The 21,495-nt window shown below is 51.4% G+C and overlaps 2 protein-coding genes across 6 annotated transcripts in view; both read right to left on the bottom strand.

The window, feature by feature from the left end:
• HOXB3 (homeobox B3) overlaps positions 1-20,840 on the bottom strand; it is a 41,499-nt gene extending 20,659 nt beyond the window's left edge. Inside the window, exons 1-2 of one of the 5 annotated variants that reach the window (XM_069481277.1) lie at positions 20,728-20,840; positions 4,277-4,454 (exon numbers count right to left, since the gene is read on the bottom strand). The gene's annotated coding sequence lies outside the window, so the exon portion shown is untranslated. Of the gene's footprint in view, positions 1-4,276; positions 4,895-5,490; positions 5,550-12,799; positions 12,889-20,727 lie in introns of those variants that run through there. The other 4 variants (XM_069481279.1, XM_069481282.1, XM_069481281.1 and 1 more) reach the window with 4 other exon arrangements.
• Positions 7,213-8,824, bottom strand: HOXB4 (homeobox B4). The gene is made up of 2 exons (XM_069481276.1): positions 8,368-8,824; positions 7,213-7,511 (listed from the first exon to the last, which is right to left on the bottom strand). The coding sequence occupies exons 1-2, from the start codon at positions 8,822-8,824 to the stop codon at positions 7,213-7,215; spliced, it is 756 nt and encodes a 251-aa protein (XP_069337377.1).
• Positions 20,841-21,495: the final 655 nt, after the last annotated feature.

Genomic DNA, 21,495 nt, shown 5'->3' with positions numbered 1-21,495 from the left:
CTCCATTTTCTCCCCTTCTCCTGGGGTATTTGTTTTAGTGGAACCCACTCTCTTCCTAAATAATTGACAAAATTTCTGAAGGGACCAGCTTGAAAAGAAACACTTCAAAAGTCCTTGTTACATATGTATAAAGAATGGCACTTCTGGCTTTAAATCTCTTTTTTGATCTTTTCTGGTACCTTTTGAAGGGGCAAAAAAAGGACAGCATGAAGCGATGACTCTGGAGCTTCCAGAGTTGAGGACAACTGCAAAGGGGACTTTTTTCCGTTGTTTCATTACTACCGCAGGTAACCAGATTCTATTGACTGTTTGAAAATAGGGTCTAGAGACAAAGACCAGGACTAAGGTTTCTACACAAAAGAAGTGGACACTCAGCCTCTATTACCTATGTCATACCCTGTCTCTGTCCTCCCCGCACCCCTGCCCCCCAAACACACCAGTGAAGACAGCTGGAGATTTGAACAGGAGTGGAGGGAAAGGAAAGAAAGGCTTTGAAGTCTGCCTGGCAGCCCCAGGGTCCCTGTTTCCCAGGTGTTAGTACCCTGAGCTTCCAATCAGCAGACAATGGAGACTGATCAATGGGAAAAAGATGGGGGGGTGCATGTTAAAGGGTTAAACACCAGGGATAGGAGAAATCTATGCCCTAGGCCTAAAGAGAGATACTTATGCTGACCCCTTCACCTCAAATGTAAACAAAACAAAACAAAACAAAACCCCAAACTTGAACAGTTATAACCAGAATCAGAGTTCTTGCCCTGAGCATGGGGTGGGGGTAGGGGTGCAAAGGGAAGCAGAAAAGACATTCCTTAAAAAGCCCCTGGCTGCACATTCCCAGCCTTATCTGTCTTCAGCAGCTCTCGGAGTAGCCTGGACCACGGCCGCCCAGGCAGTCAGGGAATGGAGGAAGAAAAAATACGCTGTAGTTTAGGAGAGCGTGGGGCAGAGGGGCCTCCACTGGTTTAGTTTGGAGAGGTCTGAATCAAAAGCAACTCAATGAGGACAAGGTTGAAGATCTAAGGACCTAGTTGTCTTAACAAACCCCAAAGAAACAGCCACCCCAATGTCGGCCTCTGCCTGGGTCTCGGAGGTTCCAGCAGCAGAGGCTGCAGCGCCCCTACCAAAGGCGCTGAAATCCCGCTCGCGCCACACGGGGTGGGGGCGCCGGCGGGGCCCAGACTCTGCAAGGGAGGGGGTGGTCGGCTTTGATTGTCCAGATACAAAACACAGACTGGTATTGAATTCAGCCTGATCCCGGCTCCAGCGAGGGCAACTCCAGGCAAAGTTCTGGCCACATATCCATTAAAAAATGGTCCTCCAAAGAAAAACACTGCGCTAAAGTCTAAAACAAAAATAGGAGGGAGGGAGAGAGAGAGAAAGAGAGAGAGAGAATGAATGTGAATGAGAGTATGAATATAATATGCTGGACATGGGAAGACAGCAATCTCGGAAACTGAGATAATATTATTTTTAAAGACAAGAAAAAGAACAGCAAAATGACGAGAAGGCACTCGGGACAGGTTCTGTTAAAATGCCCACACTCTTTGCAGACCCTGGGAATCTCTATGTTCAAATAAACAAGCGCCTGAGCGCGAGTTGAGCGCTTTCTTGCTGCCGATAAAGCGAACGTTTAGACTGTGAGAAAGGCGAGATTGATTTACGAATCTGAACGCGCCGGTTTTATGGCTGATCACAAATCCGTCAGCGCTCAACTCACGCTGGGAAACTTCCCAACTCCGTTTTCCAACCAGACCCCCTCCTCAGCCTCCGCTTCTCGAGGAGACCCGCAACCACCACTGCGACCGCCCGCCGCTGGTGCTGGGGGCTGCCTCGGAGGGCTCTGGCAGGACTCGGCAGCCCCGTCTGCCCAGGCCAGGCAGGTGAAAGTAGGAGAGAGAGTAGAGAGGGCCCAGGAAACTGGGAGGAAAAGAGGGAGAAAGGTCAAAAGATTGGGAGGACTAGGGCAGCACTAGAGTTGTCTGGGAGTGAAGGAGAGGGGAGATCTTGCAGTTTGGGCCTGTGAGGCTGAAACCCTTTAGAGAACCCCAACCTTCCTTGACTGTGATCCCTCTCCTCTTTTGCTTTGGTAAGCCACTAATCCTCACATTGCAGAGAGCACTTTGAAAAGTCCCAGGCAACTAGGTCTTTGTCACTTGGGCCTATAAAGGGTCCACAATTGGTTATCTGCCCTTAGAGGTAATGAACACACATCTCCCCTGATCCCAAAATATTTTCAGTCCAGGAGGGACCCAGCTTGCCTTTCTGCTCATCCTCTTTCCTTCCTGAGGCCTCCAGCCCCTACACTTATGCCACCCAGGGACAAAGGAGAGGATACCAACCACTCCAGTTATTTCTTGCCTGAGACAGAGTCCCCAAATTACAGGAAACAATTTGCAAAATGTAAACCAACAACCCACACATATCCCAGCAAGCTTCTGCCTCTCCTAATCTTAACCCGAGGGGAGCATTTCCTCTTTCCAGCCGGAGTCTGTCTGTCTGTCTGTCTCTCTCCCTCTTTGTCTCTGTCTCTCCCTAAAAGGATGGCTGCTGGTATGATTTTCAAGATACAGCAAATAGACTATAGATTTCGGGGCTTACCTCCTAGCAAATCCTCCCCCATCTCTTAAAATTAAGTTTCTGGAAACTTTGGTTAACATGGCAGAGCTGGCCCTGGAAAGTGGTCAGAACAGCCCACACTGATCCTCCTCCCATTTCTCTTGCTCCCCGATGGGTGAGGCACTGAGGGGCTCTGTACCTGGGAGCTGTGGATTAGGGCAAGAAGGAAAAGATGATTATAGATAGCTTCCTAAACAAAGGAACTTCAGAAAATGGGTCCAGAGGCTGTGGATTTGGATGTCAGCCCTCAGAGAGATGGCAACCTCCAAAGGAATATTCTTGGTGGGAGACTTTCTCTCCTTACAAGCCAGGAGCTTATTCCTCTGGCCTTCTGAAGCCCTGTGGATTGAGCCCCTCCAACATCTCATGTCTTCTCTCTTTGTCTTTCTTCCCTCAGCTCCCTCCAAGCAGAAATAGGAAAGGAGGGATGAACTGGACATGGCAGGAGGAGGTGGTTGGTGCCTGGCCTAGGGAAGGGTCTGGGTACAGAAAGACAGATCAGTACCCTTCTTTTCTCCCCCAACTGGACCCTCAGGCTACAGTTTTTATTCCTTTTCTCCTCAATGGACAATAATAGAAAAATAACCCAGAAATTCCAAGTTAGCAAAGAAGGGTTTGGAGGCTAGAGGGGGGATGGAGAAGATGGGACATATGACAGCCCAAGGACTCCTCCCTGCAGAGGTGTGACTTTCCCTCCTGGGCAGGAGGCAAGAGCCAGCACAATGTCCAGTCTCAGAGAGGTCAAGGGGCTTCCGAGGTCATTTTGTGGTTCTAATACTGAGCTAATCGCCTAGAAAACGTGGCCTCTCCATGAACTCTCTCTCCTGCCAGCCTCCCGCCTCCAAACCCTAAGTGAGGCCTCAGGGAAAAAGGGCCGGCACATTCTGGTCTGCTGCAGAGCGCACTGACTCCCTGGACCTGAGGAGCAGGGCCCCAGAGGAGAGCAGAGCCCCTAAACCAAGAGAACAAGAGGAAACCAAAGCTAACACTTCAGGAAGAAGGCCAGGGGGGCAGAGCAGAAGAGGAATATTTCTGCGTCAATGCACATCGCCTCGTGAACTGAGCAGTTTCCTGCTCCACAGAGTAGCACGTATTTGTCTAGAATCCCAAGCTAGACAAAAGAAGAAAAAACGAACACATCCACTTATACCCACTCCAAGGCTGGGGCATTCCATCCGAGAACTGGCAGCAGTGACAACATCTCACCGGTAAACAGGCATAGGAGACAGAAGCCCCCAGTGCAGACAGCCAGAGTCACAGGAACACAAGGACCACATGTGCACCTCTGTAGTCATACCCCTGCACACATGCTGGGGCTCACCAGGCCCACCTGCGTTTTCCAAAATCAGAAAAGCTCTTCTGAGCTGCCTCACAAACAACTTTCTTTTCTGGGCTTTTTCAGGGGCCCTGACACCTCTGTCCCAACCAGTTCAAACACTCTCCAGGTCTCTAGGCCCCTCTCTCTCCCTCTGACCCAAGCATCAGTCATCATAAAAGGCAGCAAACCTGCCGAAGCATCCACCATAAAAACCCAGCAAAGATAGTTGAAAAAGAAAAAGGAGGAGGCGAGAGAGTATTTCTTCTTTCGCTTGTGAAAAGAGCTCATAAAACGATTTTAAAAAAAAACCAAAAAACCACCAGCCCGGGACCAGGGCTTTGTTACCTTTGCGCCTCTCGCCTCCTCTGGCCTGAGCTCCGCAGATCCCATTCATGACGAACGGCTTCTTCCAAACTGAGAGAAAAAAGTTTTCAACTTTATGGTTCCAAAATTTTTCCCCCTTGCAGATCCGGGAGAGACGGCTAACACTTTTTTCCCCCAACAGCCGGTCTGCAGAGATTTGCTGTTGAATAATAACAAAGGAGAGAGGATACGTATTTAAAGAAAAGAAGTGATTAATGGTTTTCTGTATAATTCTCACATTTTTCTTAGCTCTTGTCTACCACAGAATGGCTGTGAACTTTAAGCTCCATAGAAATCTCTTTTTTAAAATTCTATTCATACCTTCCAAGGAGCAGCTTTGATTTGGTTCTTTAGAGACATTCCTGGGGGGGCATATGCTTTTAAAGAACTATTTTCCCCCTAGACTAAGGGCTGCCGCATCCCCTTGCAGCTAAAAACATCACACCGAGATCCTACCAAACAAAGCTCGCCCTTGCCCCTCTTGTCCTCCAGGTCCAGGGTAATTTTTTTATGACTCTCCCAGCAGCATTTAAACGGGTAGTTCAACCACCATTTCCCTCGCTGGGGACACCGGCCCCATCGGTTCCTGGCCCTACTCAGCCTCCAACTACCGGGCGCTGCAAACCAGAGGAAAGCAAAATAAATAAGAATAAAACGTATGGATGGGATTGGCTCTTTTTATTTTCTGAAAGGAGATGGGATGGAAAAAAACGACTTTTAATTGCATATGCTCTCCGGAACCCTGAGCTTTTTGGAGGTGAGGTGGCTGCACCCTGGGCCACCACCAGACCAGAGACCTGAAGGCTGGAGTCCCCAGACCTTAGAACTTTTCCATGGTGCTGCACAAAAGCGGCCCAAGCCTGACAGAGCTTCTAAGGGTCACCCGCACCCCTTTCCCCTTCCCCCACTCTATTCTAGGGGTGACTGGGACCTCAGAGACAAAAAGCTATTTGGTCCCCAGTCGTACTTTCGATACTTTCTACGAGAAAGAAAATGAAAATTAATACAGGAGCAGGGCTTCACAAAAGAGGCCATTTGTCTTCTTGATTATCTATTTGCTTGTCAGAGTTTGAGCTATGGCACCGGCTAGCTCCTTTGTAATATAAAAATACTCTGAAAACCTGCAAACACCCAGAAACATCTGTGCAAAAAATTAGACTCATTAAAGCCTTAAACACCTCAGAGGAAAGTGATACCTTCTTATGCTGGGAGGAAAGAGGCCGGCCTCGCACGCAGAATCCTCTCTCGGAACTTTAATAACCAAAGATCCGTCTGTCTAGTAGGAGACAGCTTAACCGCATTTTATTTGCTTATGACAAATAAATCATGATATGAAAGGCTTTTCCATACTTAAGCCTCTTGTGTCCTACAATGAAACATTTTCCCCCATTAGGGACTGGAATCAGTCCTCCCAGTCCTTTCAATCCATTTTTGGACTGGAGGGAAAAAATTAAAAGCCCCAAACAAAACACACCCACCCCCAAAAGAAAACAAATGAGCTACCACAATTTGGAGTCCTCTGAGATAGAAATTCCCATCAGACTCGTTGACGAAAATCTTCAACCACATACAATGTGAGGCTGAACCCACTGGAGTGCTTAAAATATATGCTGGGTGGCATTTGTCCATATCTTTACATCAAGGTTTCAACAAAAACACGCTGTGCTGGTCACAAGAAACCAAACATTTATTTCTATTGTCACTCTGTACAGGACACACAATTTCACACCAACGAAAGGTTCTAGACTCAGGCAGCCCCAGAAATGGGAAGGGGCCTGATTTGGAATGTCAGAAAGAGAAAAGGAGAGAGGACGCACATGACATAAAATAATAGCAATAATAATAATAGTAATAATAATAATAAACGATGCAACAATGATAAACTATGGAAGAGGGCTCTGCAACATCCTCCTCCCACACTGGGAGGGACACAACATTTTATTTCCTAGTTTCACATTCATTTTCAGTCTAGGAGAGAGGCCTCCACTGTACAACTCTGGATTGGTGAGAGCGTGGTACAGGCTCCCAGAATTCAAGTGGCCCCTCAGCCTGCCAGGCATGGCTTGGCCTTCCAGAGGAAGGCCCTCCCGGTCTGAGTCTCTCTTTTTTCCTTGGACTCAATTTCCCTGCCCGCTCGCTCCTGTGTTGTCAAGGCTGCCCTCTCCCCGACTTGTTCCCTTCCTTCTATTCCCCACCCTCCCCCCCCAGCCCCAAGGTGGAAGGGGGTGAGCAGTCACAGTTCCCCCATGAAGGGCACGGAGGAGGAGGGAGGTTGTGTATGTGTTTGTTACCGTGGCCAAAACACTGCGCTATCTGGCAGTCAGAGGGTGCTTTCGCTGGGTGTCAGGAGTGGGGGACAAAGAAAGAAAATCCAGGCTGTCTTCCAGCAGCGGCAGCAGCAGAGGCGGCGGCGGCGGAGCCGGGCCTCATTTGTTAGCTGGGTGTCGAGGTAATGGTCGCCACCGAGACCCGTCCTCTCCTCGGCAGAGTAAACAAGACAGATGGGCCTGGGCCTGGCGTGATTAAAGATGAAACGTGGATCCATCTTCACCAAAGCTGAAAACGAGGAGCTGCAGCCTCCTCCTATTTCTCTTTCTGTTTTTTTTTTTTCTTTCTTCCTTCTTCCTTTTTCTTTTCTTTCTTTCTCTCTCTTTCTTATTTTCTTCCTTCCTTTCTTTTAAGGAAGAAAGCAGGAGACTTGAACCTTGCTTCTGGGGGGCCTCTCCGGCTCCCTATTGTCATTTCTATAAATAAAGCTTCCCCTCCCCCTCTTCTGCATTTATTCCTATATAGATAAAGTTGGGGGAGGGCAGGTAGGTTTTTCCAGCCCCAGGCCTCAGGGCCCCCTCCCGCCCCCAAACCTCCGCGCTCGCTGCCCACCGCCACCCCGAGGTTCACGGCTCCCCGCGAGGGGGGCACTAGAGCGCGGGGGGGCCTCCGTTGGGCCGGCCAGGGGGCCCTCCGGCTGCGCCTGCGGTGCCACCCGAGCGGATCTTGGTGTTGGGCAACTTGTGGTCTTTTTTCCACTTCATGCGCCGGTTCTGGAACCAGATCTTGATCTGGCGCTCGGAGAGGCAGAGCGCGTGAGCGATCTCCACCCTCCGGCGCCGAGTCAGGTAGCGGTTGTAGTGAAATTCCTTCTCCAGCTCCAAGACCTGCTGGCGAGTGTAGGCGGTCCGAGAGCGCTTGGGCTCCCCGCCGGCGTAATTGGGGTTTACTGGACACACACAGAGAGAGGGAGAAAGAGAAAGTTTTATTGCCCCCGAAAGGGAGGAGGGAGAGCCTTTTCTTCCAGCTAACACAGTGTCTCCCTCCCTCCCTCCCTCTCCCGCCACCTCTGCTTCCTTCAAAGGGGGAAAAAACCAAAAAGGGAAGAAAGCAGGACCCAAGGAAAAGAAAGAGATCCCCAAGTTTTGGAGGGTTGTGCTGTCCTTGTTGTTGCTGTTTGGGTGTCTGGGGGAGAGGAGTGAGGAACCTCCCCAGGGTTTGAATGGCTCCACTCTCCCGCTTGGCCAGAGCCCCCCTGGAATGGGAGAATGAGGGGTGGAAAAGAGGGAGGGGGCTTCCCTAAACCTTTCCTCTGTTTAGTTCACCCCCGCCCCCCTTGCTCTCGGATTCCAAGCAGTGCCTGCCCCGGGTAAAAACTTTTGCCCACTTCTCCAGCCAAGGAGTCAGACTGGAGGAAAGGAAAAAGTAAATACCGGGAGTTGACTCAACTCTGCTTAAATACGGATCACCTCCTCCTCCTTCTCCTCCCCCACCTCCCACACCCCTCCCCAACTTCCAACTTCACTGAGACTGCATCTCCCTGGCGAAAAAGTCGCTGGTGAGAATGGCGAAGAGGATGGGGAACCGACTTCAAAGGCGCAGGGCCCACCAGGCCATAAAAATTTATGGGGGATGTAATTATGTGGCTCTGAAAACAGGCGACCGTAAATCTCTGGCAATGGCGAGTTTATAGCGAGGACAATTGGCTTCCCCCAGCTCACCACTCCCCCCCCCCCAACGCCTCGGAGGCCCCTTCGGTGTAAAGCTCCAGGGGTGGGAGGGGGAAGGGGTGCCCACGCACTCACCCGTGCTCACGTGAACTTTGCGCATCCAGGGGTAGACGACCGGCTCTTTGCACGCGGAGTGGGACGGGCTGGGGTGCAGGGGGTTCTGGGCGCAGGGAGGCGGCGGGGGGCTGCTGCTGACCGCCTCGCAGCGCTGGCCGGGCTCCGGGAGGAGGGCCCCGGCGGGTGGCGGCGCAGGAGCCCGAGGGGACAGCCCGGGCGGTGGCAGGGGCGGTGGGGGTGGTGGCGGAGGCGGCGGGGGCCCAGGGTCCCGGCAGGCCGCGTAGCGCTGCACGGTGCACGCCGCGCGCCGCCCGAAGCCCGCCTCCGGCTGGAAGCTGCTCTCTCGCCTCTGGCCGCCGGCGTAGTACCCGGGCGAGTGGTCGCTGGGTAGGTAATCGCTCTGTGAATATTCCTCGCACGGAGGGAACTTGGGATCGACATAGTTTGAGTTGATCAAAAAAGAACTCATAGCCATTAATTTCTGGGAATTGCCCACAAAATATACTAAAATTTATTCCGACCCCTGACTCGTTTTCCTGTTTCCGAAAGCCCTCCTACTTACTGTCAAGTGAACAAAGTTAGGGGCCCACGTGATCCTCCGAGCCAATGGCCGCCCCGCCTGCGATTCCCGGATAAGGAAATCTGCTCACCCGGACCCTACTCTAGCCAAAGAGGTTTATTTCCCCTTCTCTTCCCCCTCCCCACCCACCCAACACCAGGATTTACATAGGGCTCCTGAGGGGCGACCCCCTCCTCGCCTTGCTCTCTCTGGGATGCGAGAGAGGGAGAGAGAGAGAGCGCGAGAGAGAAAGAAAGCTCTCGCCGGGAGCGAGAAGGTTGCGACTGGAGGGCCTGTTGGGGCGCTGGGTAAAGCGCAATCCCTGTATCCCCTCAGAAGTTGGGGCTCCAGGTGTAGCCCCTCCTGTCCTGCCTCCCCTCTGCCCAGCATGCTCTGCCTTCCATAGGCCCCCAGTTCCTCCCAAGGCGGGAGGGAGCCCACGCACCCTGCATCTGTGTGAGGAATTAAGTGATCGGTGGGTTGGGGGCTCGCTTTGAAAGGGGAACACATATGGAGCGAGGGGCACAGAACCTGGGGCTTTTCTCTGTAGCCGGATGGGATGGGAGGGGCAGGGGGTGCGAGAGAAGGCATGGAGAGCTAGAGGGCGGGTGCGCAGAGGGACTTGTCAGAGATGAATGGAACTGCGGGCGGATCGATAGGAAATTCATGCACTAATTCGGGGAGACCTTGCCTTCCAAATAGCATTTAGCTGCGCGATTAGCTTGGCTGTGTCAGTCAGTAGCTCTGTACCCCTTCTGCTATCCACTCCTCCCTTTACCCGCCTCACGGCCCAAGCCGGGAGAAACGACTTGGTTTCCCACACTAAAGATGAGCGCTGGAGTAAAAAACCTGCAACTTTTGAGAGCAAAATTGGGTAGCAATTTGCTACTTCCAGAACCACCCGAGCAATACTAACCATGGCGCTGAAACGTTCTAATAACCGCTAATTCCGCCGCCTCCGCGGCGAATGGAAATCTCACATCTTTGTGACGCTGGGGTTAGAAGAACCAGAGGTGACCCCCACAAACAATAACACCCATCCCGCCCCCAAATCGCGTATGTCCAGGGCATCTTGTTCTGAACCCAAACGGAAAGGCGACTTCAGCATCCGTTTGTAAAGCGAATTTCCTTTGCCTTAGTACACTGAAAACAACAGTCATTTTTGGGGGATTTCCAATAAAGCCTTGCTGAGCCCAGAATAGAAAATAGGTGGGCTTTGGGCAAAAGCATAAATTAAAAACATCATCAGCAACATTAACGTCTTAAGGAAAGTGGAAAGGACCAAGGCTCCCAGGGGCACGGATGTAGAGTTCAGGTAGATGATTCCTCCGTCTCTAATCAGTTGAGGGAGGAAAAGAAAGAGAAAGAAAGAAAAAGGAAGGAATCTTCGCGTGGTCAGTCACCGGATTGTCCTCATTTAGAAAAATAATAGATATATTTTTCTTCTGGAAAAAAATGAGCGGAGTGTTTATGTCAACTACATATTCCCCTAGATACGAATTTGTGACCACAAAATTCCTTACACAAATTCGGATCTACAGGGTATATACAGAAGACAGACAGATCTTCTTGGCCCAGAAATTTTCCAGTTCTCCTACTTTCCGCGCGTTCTTCGTTTGGGGAGTGGTTTGAGTGCTTTGATTTTATTTCGTTTTGTTCTAGTTTTGAGCTCTGGGAGCAGAAAAAGGCACTGCGGGTCCATTCTTGGGATTACAAGGTTTTCAACTCTGCTCTTCCATTAGAGAGAAATAGAAGCAGCCGGTTCGCAAAGGGACGCGAACCTCGCGGCCGCTGTGCAACTCTCTGGCGCATGAATTATGAGATGTAAACATTAGCTAAGCACAAAAGGAGGAAGGGTCATTCTGAGGCTGCCGCGAAGTCAGATTCAGGCCTTTCTGGGTGCCCTCGCTCCCCTCCCCTCCCCCCCAGGACTTTTTTTTTTTTTTAAAGAAAAAACAAAACCCCAATCGGCTCCTCCGTGCCCCCTCTAAGCCTTTAGTTTTCGATCAAACGAATATCTAGATATTTTCCAAAGCGCCTCTCAGCGAAGAGAGGAGGGAGAGGAGGCTGGGTGTGAAGGGGGTGTAATAAAAGTCCTTTTGGAAAAATTCAATGGTAAAAAGAGAGAGAAACAGCTGTAAAGAAAAATGCTGGGAGACCAAGCAGATGGGGCCCCGGATATTTAATGACGGGCAATTCCGTTTACAACCTGAGAAAAAGATCAAAGGCGTTTCATTTCCGAATGAAGGGCAATGAGGAACCATAAAAGATGCAGCCAGATGATATGCCAGCCCCTCCCAGCCTCCCACACCTCCTGGGGGCCAGAAGAGGGAGACAATCCCCTGGAGGTGTGGGGAGGAACCCCATTTCTCCACCTCCCTAGCCCCAGGCGGGTCCTCTAGTCTGAACACACAAACTTGCCCAGACACCTGCTTGGGTTACTGGTGGTAGAGCCAAAATGGGGATCTGGGGTTTCTGAACTGACTTCCTGGGGTTCCCAGGAACTGGTGAATCTACTAAACTGGGAGACTGGGGATTGGGCTGGAGGGTACTGAGGCTTAGACTGTGAAATCTGCAACATTGTGAAACAGTTTGCACAGAAGCCTCCTCTGCACCAGACTCCCTACCTAAATCTCTAGATCTGAGAAATACTTGCATCTCTAGTGAGCAAGTCAGAATAATATCAATTTAATTCACAAATACAGCAACAAAACAAAAACAACCCTCTAACTACCACACTCCAGAGGTCTCTGCCTAACCCCAGTCCTGGGACCCTTGTAGGTGGGTAGGAGGAGAGCTCCCACCTGCCCACAACTAGGTCCAGAGACCCTCTGATTTTTTAAAATCCCTCATCTCGGCATTGCCAATGTTGGCCTCTGGGCCTGATTTCTAACATTAACACTCCCAGCCAGGTTGGATTCATACATATTTGAGGGAAGAAAAGCAAACTATTACACTGTAGCTGCTATCTTTGCCAAGAGGGATCCAATAGGTAATCTCAGACCCCCATTTGGGGCCTTCAGGAGACTGAAGTCTGGCCCTAGGCCCACAGACAAAATGTGCTGTTAGGATCCCCACCAGCTCCCTAGCGTCAAGCAAGGACCTTTCCAAGTTTTCTCAAAGGCCACTCAGGGGCTCCAGGATCCACTCCAACCGGCCAGGCCCCTCCTCCACCCCATACCTCCTGTCCTCAACTCGCCCGCTCTCGGAAACCCGTCCAACCCGTCGGCGTTTCGGAAATTTGCGAAGGCAGCTGGGCCAGCCACTGGGCCTCTCTGTTGCTCTACACTTCACAAGGGATACCGCCCAGGTACCCTGAGCACCCCAAGAGACAGGAATGGGGGCAGCACCACTGTGGGGTTGGGCATGGTTAATCCTAGGGCCAGAGAGCAAAGATTTTCTCTTCTGCGCACTGGGAGCAGCCACCTGCCAATCCCACCAAAACCCCGCAGCTCCCCACCCCCCTCCAGCCACCAGAGGTGGAGGACAGGGTTTATCAGCCACTCCCAGGACGAGTTTCGCGGGAACGGGAGGCTGCCTCTCCCCTCTCCCCCCAGAATACTAACAGCAATGCGCACAATAATAAAATAAGAACAGGGGCTCGCGCGCGTTTGGAACCACCTCCCCTTCGCTCCCGGGGGTTCAGCGGCTGGCCGGCGACCTTATCCTGGCAGCCACAGGTTGCTGGTGTGACCTCTTGCTGCCCAGCCCCCCCTCCCGCCGTCCTGGGCGTGCCCAGCCCGCCAGGAATCATCCACCTTTTGTCGGCGGGAAGGAAGGGATGCAGCGAGGAAGGGAAACCGAAGGGTGCAGCAGCGGCGATTCCCGAGCGCATCAGCAGCGGGGTGGAGGAGAGGCAGGCCGAGAGGGGAAGAGGGCAAGAGTACTCACCGGGCCGCTACCCGCGCCCTCCCGGCCGCCGACCCGCCCGCGGACCCGCTGGGCAACAGCTGAGCTCGCTCTTGTCCACTATTGTGTGTCCGGAAAACCGAACCGCGGCTGCGGGCAGAGGAGCCACGGGCCCCCTCGGAGGCCGGAACAAGACTTTTTTTTTTTTTTTTAGTGTGTTTTTGTTTTTGAAGCGCAAGTTTTTCGTATTAATCTCATACTTTGGCAGTCTTTGTTAAACAGCAAGGCGCGTCACGAGGCTCTCGAACATTTTAATAATTTTTAGACGCCGTGACCTGTGGTTCACCCCTCTCCGGGCCTCCCCCACGAGCAGGCAGTTACTATAACACGCTCGCGCAGTTCGCTCGGTCATATTGAATTTTGCGTAGGTCATTACTTGGGAGAAAAATGACAGAGCAGGAATTTGATTCAGCTTATCCTCTCTAGAGCTCGATTTTTAGCCAAACCTTCTGTTTTCCTCACCTACCCCCCCCCCCAAAAAAAAGTCCCATTTGGATAGGATTCAGCCAGCCCACTCCTGCTTTGATTTTTTATCATTCCTATATTTTTGTCAGCTCTGTTCCAGGGAGAGGGTAGGATGCAATGGGGGATACTTTTGAAGCCTGAGAAGGAGGCTGGCACAGGGAAAACTGAAAATTCAGCCTTGGGCATCTTTGCCCCAGAGAGTAGGCCTGAGCCAGAGGCCCCTTCCCTCAACCTTCTCCCTAAATGCCTGTACCAGTAGGGCCTATGTCCTGACCCCATTGCACACTCCATCTGCTTTATTTGCTCCCCTAAGTACCAGGGTACACCCATTTCTGCAAAAACTTTGGAGGCTCCAGGGCCCAGAAATGACCTCTTCACCTCTTGGGCCAAGATTCTGGCCCATAGTCCAGCAAGGTTGAGCGAAATAGAACCCTGAGAGAGGGTCTGGATGGAACTGGTCAAAGCTGGACACATGGCTTTCAAAGGCTTTAATTGTCCTTTTAAAACAAAACAATATCTCCCTCCCACTCCCCCAAAAAGTTCTCAGTAACTCCATTGCCTACCTCCATCACTACCACAGGAGGTTGAGGAGCAAATCCAGGAGACATTTAAAATAGTGAGATTTTCATGGGCTGGTCTCTCCAGGATTATAATCTTGTGGGTTACCTATGACACATTTCTCCCTTTCTCCAACCTCCAAGGGACCAGCAGAGGTGACTTCCCTTCCACGCAATTCAAGTCTGGAGGCTGAGACCAGGCTTAGACCTAAGGGGAGAGTGGGCAGAGTGGTATCCCCCTAATACAGAGAGGTCTGGAAAGAGCCCCCCAAAGCACCCAGCTTGGTCTGGGATAGCAGATGACACCTCTTCCCTATCCTGAGGCCCGTCTAGCCCAGGACCTTGGGCTGCTCTAGTCTATTCCACATATCCCTAAATTTGCTAACATATTGTTCTGAAAGGGAGGAAAAGGAGACCCAGTTCAGGCTTTGCCTTTTACCTCCTTAGGACTCCAGGAATTCCTCCCTGGCCTGACACCCCAGAGAAACTCACCTGAGGACTAAGTAGAAATAGGGACCTGTACCCAGTTGGTTTAGTAAGAAAACTGGGGTCAAACTGGTTGAAATTTGATATTAAATATTTGTCTCTTCTTGCCATATTTCAAAAGGCATCTTTACAGAAACTCTCAGGTTATCTCCACCCTGGGAGGACAAACACCCACAGTGCACCTCCTATATTAAATGCTTAGAAGAGAATATGATGACATCTCATAAGGCAACAGTCATTTAAAGACCCAAAATAGGCATATGCCCTGGTGTTATAATTACAGAGTCTCTCTAGGCATTTCACTTATGAGCTAAGCTTAATGCATGGATTCAAGGTTCATTTCAGGTCGCCTGTTTCAACTCCAGTTAAAAAGATCTCCATGAGGCCATTTGGTATTTTTCCTTTGCCTTTCCCCTCCCTTGTTCAAATACGAAGAGAGGGAGTCAGGATGAACATACAAATGGAGGTTTGGGGAGAGAGTGAGAGAATTAGCAAGCTAACCTTTCAATATCCGAGTTCTAATACCCCAACAATTTGGAAAGAGGAATAGGAGTCTGGAAAGCCTCCAGTGCTGGCCCGTGGTCATGGACCCCAGCGGCCTAGAGCCAGCCTTGGGGTTAGGGGTTCTTGAAAACAAGCCTACCTCTGTTGGGGGGATCAGGGAGGGGGAGGAGCCAGCAGTTTGACCCCTTTAGGGCAAGCAAGGTGGGGCTGGTGTTGGTGAGAATCAAACCTTTCTTTACCTTGGAAGCTTTCTTTGGCCTCAACAAAAGTCCTGCAAAGACTTGTGGGTAATTGAATTTTAAAAATGTGTGCGGCTGGGTAGGTTTTAATTAAATTTAATATGGTGATTCAAAGGTTGTCTTTGGGAGAGAAAATGGGCGGAGGATTCACCATGCCCTGAGCCTCTCTTTTGTGCAGCTCACCACCACCGCCACCACCACCGGCGCAGCTCGGTTTTTGAAGGAGGATTTCTTCCTTCCTCACTTTCTCCTCCCCCAGATAGCTGCCTCCTCCTTGCCCAATTCTGCTCCCCCACTTCCCCCAGCTCCTAAGTCTTCCTTACCTTGAGTATCCCTTGCTCTGTCCTTCTCTCTTCACACACACGGCCCCCTCCCCCTCTCTCACCCTCCCACCCCGCCCCCGCCGCTAGACGCCTTCGCGGCAGCTCACGCAAGCTGTAAACTTTTGACCCTCCAACTTTGCGACCCCTCCAGCAATAACACTGGTCTCACAGCCCAGGGTCTCATTCTGCTACGCCGGCTGCAGAAACCCAAGCACAAAACGCCTTCCTTACCCCTCCCCCTTTGCCAATGTTATCCACCCCCACCTCCACCCCCAGGGCCCTAGACTTGGGGAAGAGGAGTCTTTGACTATTAAATCTCCTTGGAAAAAACGCCGCCGACCCCACTTCCCGCATTTTCACCAATCTTTTCCGTTGGAATACTTGGAAGCGCTTTTGACCACCCACTCTTCCTCATGCTTGGCCCGCAGAGTGAGGCCGAAGTTGCTGGGAGAGGGGGTCCTGTTGGCTGATCTAGACAATGGTATTTCTGGAGTTTTTCACTCCAGTAGGGAGAGCTTGGAGCAGGGGATCCTAGGGAGCAGAGGGAGCCACTGTGCCCATAGGGCTGGAGGGAGAGCTCAGTGTCCCAACAATGCAGGGCCCGGGGCCACCTTGCGCGGCCGATCGCTGGCGCCTCGGAGGCCCTACCCTGGCTGTGAACTTGGTCTAAGGCGGACTCTACTGGCAGCTTGGGGATGTTACAGGCTCTGCGGCTTGTTCAGCGCAGCGGTCGTGTGCAGTTGACCCGCGCGCGCTTTCGGTTTTCCTTCCGCCCAAATATCGCCTTCTAGGACCCCACCTCTCACGGTTCGGACGGGTTTCGCTCTTTCTTCCCTAGGGGCCCTTAGGAGTTGGAAAGCAGAAAAGAAAGCGAGTTACAGAGATGCACAGAGAAAGAATAGAACAAGCCTGCAGAAGCCCCGATATAGGAATATAGGGATTATCCTTCATCTTGCCTTCAAATCTCCCGAAGAGAAGACGCCCCCCACGCTGACGCTTTCCTTCCACTTCTCCCCTAAATGCTTCTTCCCATGCTGACTCCCCACCTTTCCATCTGGCCTGGGTCATCTCTCCGTTAGGCAAGCCGATCTGGGGCTGACAAGGTACCTTTCCTCCCTAGACGGATTCATCCCTACCCCACCGGGCTGCAAGGTTAGGGATCGCTGCAACCAAAGCCACCTGCGGTCCTGAGAGGCAGCAGCCCAGGCAGCAGCTGCGTGGGCTTAGCCCGAATCCACTCCCGGGCTGCCGGCCCCCAGAGCAAGGCCAGAGCGTGGCCTAGCAGCCTGGAAGCCGTGTCCAGGCAGGTGAAGCTAGAGGATGCTGCAGAAAGTGCATTTTTCTCTCCAAGGGGAAATTTAGGGAGAGAAGAGACAGGACAAGAGATGCCTAAATCATAGAGAAAGGGGAAAAGAATGGAAGAAGGGAGACAGAAAAAGAGAAATTAAAACTTGAGCAGGAGGTGATTTTCGGCATCCGACAGGTTGCCGAATTGCCTGAAGTTCAATCGTCTCCAGGCCCCCAAATTCTCCTCTTCCTCTTAGAACCTACAATCCCAGTCTCAGTGAATTCGCCAAGAAAGAATGAAAGATCCGCCTGAACCTGTCGCACGCCCCCGCCCCCGGCCTGGAGCGGCGGAGGTGGCAGCGGCAGTGCGGCCGGTAGCCGCCTGTAATGTATGCGGCCTCGGCTTGGAGCCCCATGTAGGCCGGCGCTGCGGCCCCCGTCTGCTGACCTCTGTGTGATCCCAGACTCTATGAATTATTGATGAGATATGAGCGTTGATTTCCCCTTTCAGGATGCAAACTCCATTATATTGTTAAAATGGCGATTTAATCGTTGAGAATAGCTTTGGTGTGGGTTTTTTCCCCCAACTCATTTGCGCCTCCTTCCTTTTCATTTAACTCTCTTAATTAAATCCTTTAACAGATTTTAATCACTTTTTGGAGGGAGGGATAGGAGAAAGGGGAAGACCATAACATCATCACTACCACCAGCAACAAACGGGACACTGAAACAAAACAAACCCGAAAACCATCAAAAGTTTCTACCTTTGGAAAGTTGCAAGGACGGTGAGGAGGGGGCGTTAACCCCTCTAGAAAGGTTGCAATGATAACAGCCGCCAAAAACACAGCATTAGAGGGCTGGGAAACCAACTAGAGGCAAGGAGGAGTGGGGCAGGGACTGCAGGAACCAGCCTGGGAGGTGTTTAATTCCACCCCCTAGGAGACGTGTGTGGAGTCCAAATGTGAAGACAAAGTCACTCTTACCCTTGCTGTGAACTCCAGAGACTTCAAGCTTGGGGAAGGCCACAGGATTCTGGTGGGGAACAACTCTCCAGTCTGGGCCTCAGGGACACTTAGGGAGAAATGTCCATTCTCCTTAAGGGGCCCCCATTTCTCCCTTCTCCCCCCCCTTCTCAAACAGCTTGGTTTCCAGGCCTGTCTGGGTTAATTAATATGGATGTGTAACAGCGCTGCAGCAATCGATAAATCCCGCTGTGGGCAGATCCCAGCCTCAAAATCCAATTACTCTGAGAAACTCCAAAAATGGGGAGGATTACCAGTAGCCTCTCCCCTAAAAGAGAGGATTGGGTTCTTGCTAGCCATATCCACCAAGGTTGGCCAGGTTGGTCCCCAAGCTGGGAGCCCATGCAGGGGAGAGCAGTCCTGGGAAGAGACTGAGTTTGGGGATTGTGTTGAGCAGTCTGTCGTCTTTTTTGCTCTGAATCTTTTGCGTCCTCCCCAGTATCCAGATCCCAGGGATAAAGGAACCGGGCAGGGAAAGGAACTTCCTCATGGATCTCCACATTCTGCCCCACCAACTGTCAGTGAATAGCTTTTCACAGTCAGGGAAGGGTTAAATGTCCCTGCCACAGTTATGGAGAGGAAGCCGATGAAATATGGGCGCTTGGAACTCTAGGCCGGCTGGCTTTCCTGTTTACACTTCTTTATACTTCCTCCCACCCCTTGGCCTCAGAGAAACAAAACAAAACAAATAATCAAATAAAAGAAAACAAAAAAATCAAAATCAAATTGTCCACTGAGTAGTGGCCAGGCTGGCCTCAGAGGAAAAAGGGAAACTGCAGCCTTAGTCCCCAGCTGCCACCTCCTGGGTCCTGTCCCAAGTTGAGGATTTGGCCAGAGGGTGTTGGCTTGTAGTTTAGAAGGTTGAAGCCTGGACCAGCAGGGGAGAGGAAGCAGGTTGGAGAGAGAGTAGGGCAGCTTTCCCGGAGAGAGATGACTTGGGGAAGGTGAAGGTGGGAGGGAAGGGCATAAGTCTGGGGCAGAGGACAGAGTTCTTTACAACAGAAACCGCTTCACACCTCTCATCCCTTCCCCCAGCTTGTCCTAGTTGGGTTCCAGGAGGAAGGTTGCCAAGAGAGCCAAAGAGAGGAAGAGGAAAGTCCAGCCAGGGTGTCTTCTCTAGGATCCGATTAGAGTGAGAGACGAAACCTTCCAAGGGTTTGGTCCCTGAGGTGGAAGCAGGCACCCCTGCCCAGGGCTTCTCTTTGCCATTCTGGAAAATCTGTCCAGTTATGCCCAGCAGGTGTTCCTGGGCCATTGGCCCCCTGTACTCTCTAACAGCGGGCAGAACTAACATGAGAGGGGAGCAAAAAAAAAAAAAAAAAAAAAATCTTCAGGGGCAGGCCTGATTGTTTAGGGTTTTGGGATCAGAGACGGAAGCACATTAGAGTGAGCCCAGGGCCACAGTAGGAATGGGGTTCCCCAGGAGGCCCTAGGTCAGATCTCCCCCTGCTTTGCTCTTCCTCCGCACCTCTCTCAACCCCTTTGCCTTGTAGATAGTGGAAGCCCGCTATGCCTCCAAAATTTCTTAATATTTTAAATGGTGCTGGAGATCCTTTTGGAGCTGACCAGAATCTCCTTTCCAAGGGACACAAATGTCCCATCATTCTTGGGATGATGTGTCTTCAAACCAGGGTGACTCTGCTCTCAAATCCTGTTAAGGGTCTCCTGTAAGTTAGGCTTGGGCAGAGACGGAAGAGCTCAGGGAATAAAGTGGCTTCAGGAGAAAGAGAAGAGGGGGAGAGTTTCAATGTCCCCTAATGGGAACCAGGGAGCCTTATGACCCCTTCCTTGTCCCAAAGATCAGAAGCCCCTCAAGGTGCCATATATCCAATCCCACGGACTATCCACAGGGATTTGGTGAACTGAATCAAGAGATGGTGGGCTGGGGAAGGCAGTAGTGACAGGGTGTTTGGCCCCATGGGTCTTAAAATAGGGAGAGGATGTTTAATTTGGTGAGGAAGAGGCCTATGGCTTTTAGATTAAGGGTAAATTTTCCTTAGAAAATAACAGGCCCTCTAGGGTCAAATCCTGAAGTCCCTCTGGTTTGTGGTGCCACAAAACAAAGGGGTCTTTGAGGGTGTGCCCAGGAGAGAAAAGGAAAGAAGAGGAGAGAAAAAAGAGCACCTTTGCAATATTCTCTCCTGGCTCCTGAGTCTCTTTATTCCCTCCTGACAGTTGAGATCTGTGTTCTTGAGCAGGTTTTATTTATGAAGGGCTTGTCAGAGATCTATTCAAACACCTGACTCCTCTAGGCAAGGGAAGAAGCTCTCCCCTTCCCCTACTCCTGGCCAGGAATTAGATTTTGGAACGCAGGGGATTGCCCCCTCTGTGTCCTCCCTACTCTGATCTCCTTAGAGAGCCTACTTAGAGCCAAGCAGATGGGTTAGCTTGGGACCAAAAGGCTAAAGGTGGGTGCAAAAGCGCTGTGCTCCCCATCCTGGACAGCCCTGATGAAGCCATGGAGAACTGGAGGGACCCTTTCTTATAAGGTTCAAAGATCTGAAAGCCAGCGAGTACCCCAGGGCAAGACAGCCCACAGCAGCCACTTCCCCTGGTGCTTTTTCTCAGCTCAGATGTATAAAAGTGCCCAGCGGCGCACCCCCACACACCCCTGACAAATGAATGTCATAAAGTTTCATCCCACCACCTCCCCAGGGTGGAAGGATATCTGTCTGAAGATATCCAACAGTGAAACAGCCCCCAGAATGGTCCCTTCTTTCAGCAATACACACCCCTCATTCTTGTCCCCTAAATTTCCAAGGGCACCGAAGGAACACGGAGCTCACACAACCCCCTTTCCCCACAGAGTCAGACACTCCTGCAAATAAAAACCAGGCGCCTGACCACTGAGGCCTTATTGAAATAAATGTTCCCACTTTAGGCACCCAGTTTTTCAGAACTGGCTGCCAAAAACAGGCTAAATTTCCCCTACAGCACCTCACAGCCCTGCTGGAGGCAAAATTTCCTTCCTCCAGTCCCAAGCCCCAGAATTGCAAGGGGAGAAAGCGAAAGCTGGAGGCGACTTACTGCGGGAGTGCTGGCCTGGCCGCCGCCTTCTGGGCTGGTCCGGCTGCTCTAGGCTGGGAGAGCGCTCACCTACCTCTGCCCCCTTCCCCACCACAGCGAGCAGTTAAAGTGTCACTTAACATTCTGGAGAATGTGAAATATACCGCGCGGTGTCAACTCCCCAAAACCATAAAACTAACTTTATGGACCTCACGTGACTTTCTCGAGCCAGTGAGGGGTATCTGTCTGACTTCTCGGCGATTTTTACGATCTAACTTCGAGATAAAACCCCTATCCATTTGACATCTAAATGTCATAGCGACTTTTGGGATAGTTTGCTATCGACAAAGGGGGACAAAGTCAAGGGGTGAAGGGGAAGGAGGGCCCAGTAGAGCCTCCAGGACCCTCGGCTGCCTCCTCACCAGCTCCCCCTCCCCCCATATCCAGTCAGAAGTTGGGCCAAGCTGGAAGGGATTGACCGGGTAAGTGTCAAGACTTGACTCTTGTGCTCAGGGTGGAGGCTAACTTGGATGGAGGTGGACTGGGCCCTGGCCCTGGGCCAGTCTGGCTGGAGGGGGAACCAGGGGTCTTTCAGGAGGGACCCCAACTGCTAATCAAGAATGAAGATCAGTTAGGCCCTGGAGAGAAGGAGCCCTAGATAAGTGTAGAGAAAGCTGAAGGTGGTAAGACAAAACCTTTGAAATTGACCTGATTTTTTTTCTTTTTGCCTTAGTGGCAGAACTGAATTGGGATTTGTAGCAGGGAAAAGGGAGCTGGGCAGGCCTCTAC

This window comes from Eulemur rufifrons, chromosome 9 (assembly GCF_041146395.1).
Source record: "Eulemur rufifrons isolate Redbay chromosome 9, OSU_ERuf_1, whole genome shotgun sequence".
In the NCBI taxonomy this organism is placed as follows: Eukaryota; Metazoa; Chordata; class Mammalia; order Primates; family Lemuridae; genus Eulemur; species Eulemur rufifrons.
Note: the sequence above shows the minus strand (reverse complement) of the source record. Positions and strands in the feature narration are given on the sequence as shown.

Coding starts and splice junctions, on each gene's coding strand:
- HOXB4 (XM_069481276.1), bottom strand. CDS start 8,824: ATGGCTATGAGTTCTTTTTTGATCAACTCAAACTATGTCGATCCCAAG. Junction 7,512..8,367: donor CAAAGTTCACGTGAGCACGG/GTGAGTGCGTGG, acceptor GTGTGTGTCCAG/TAAACCCCAATTACGCCGGC.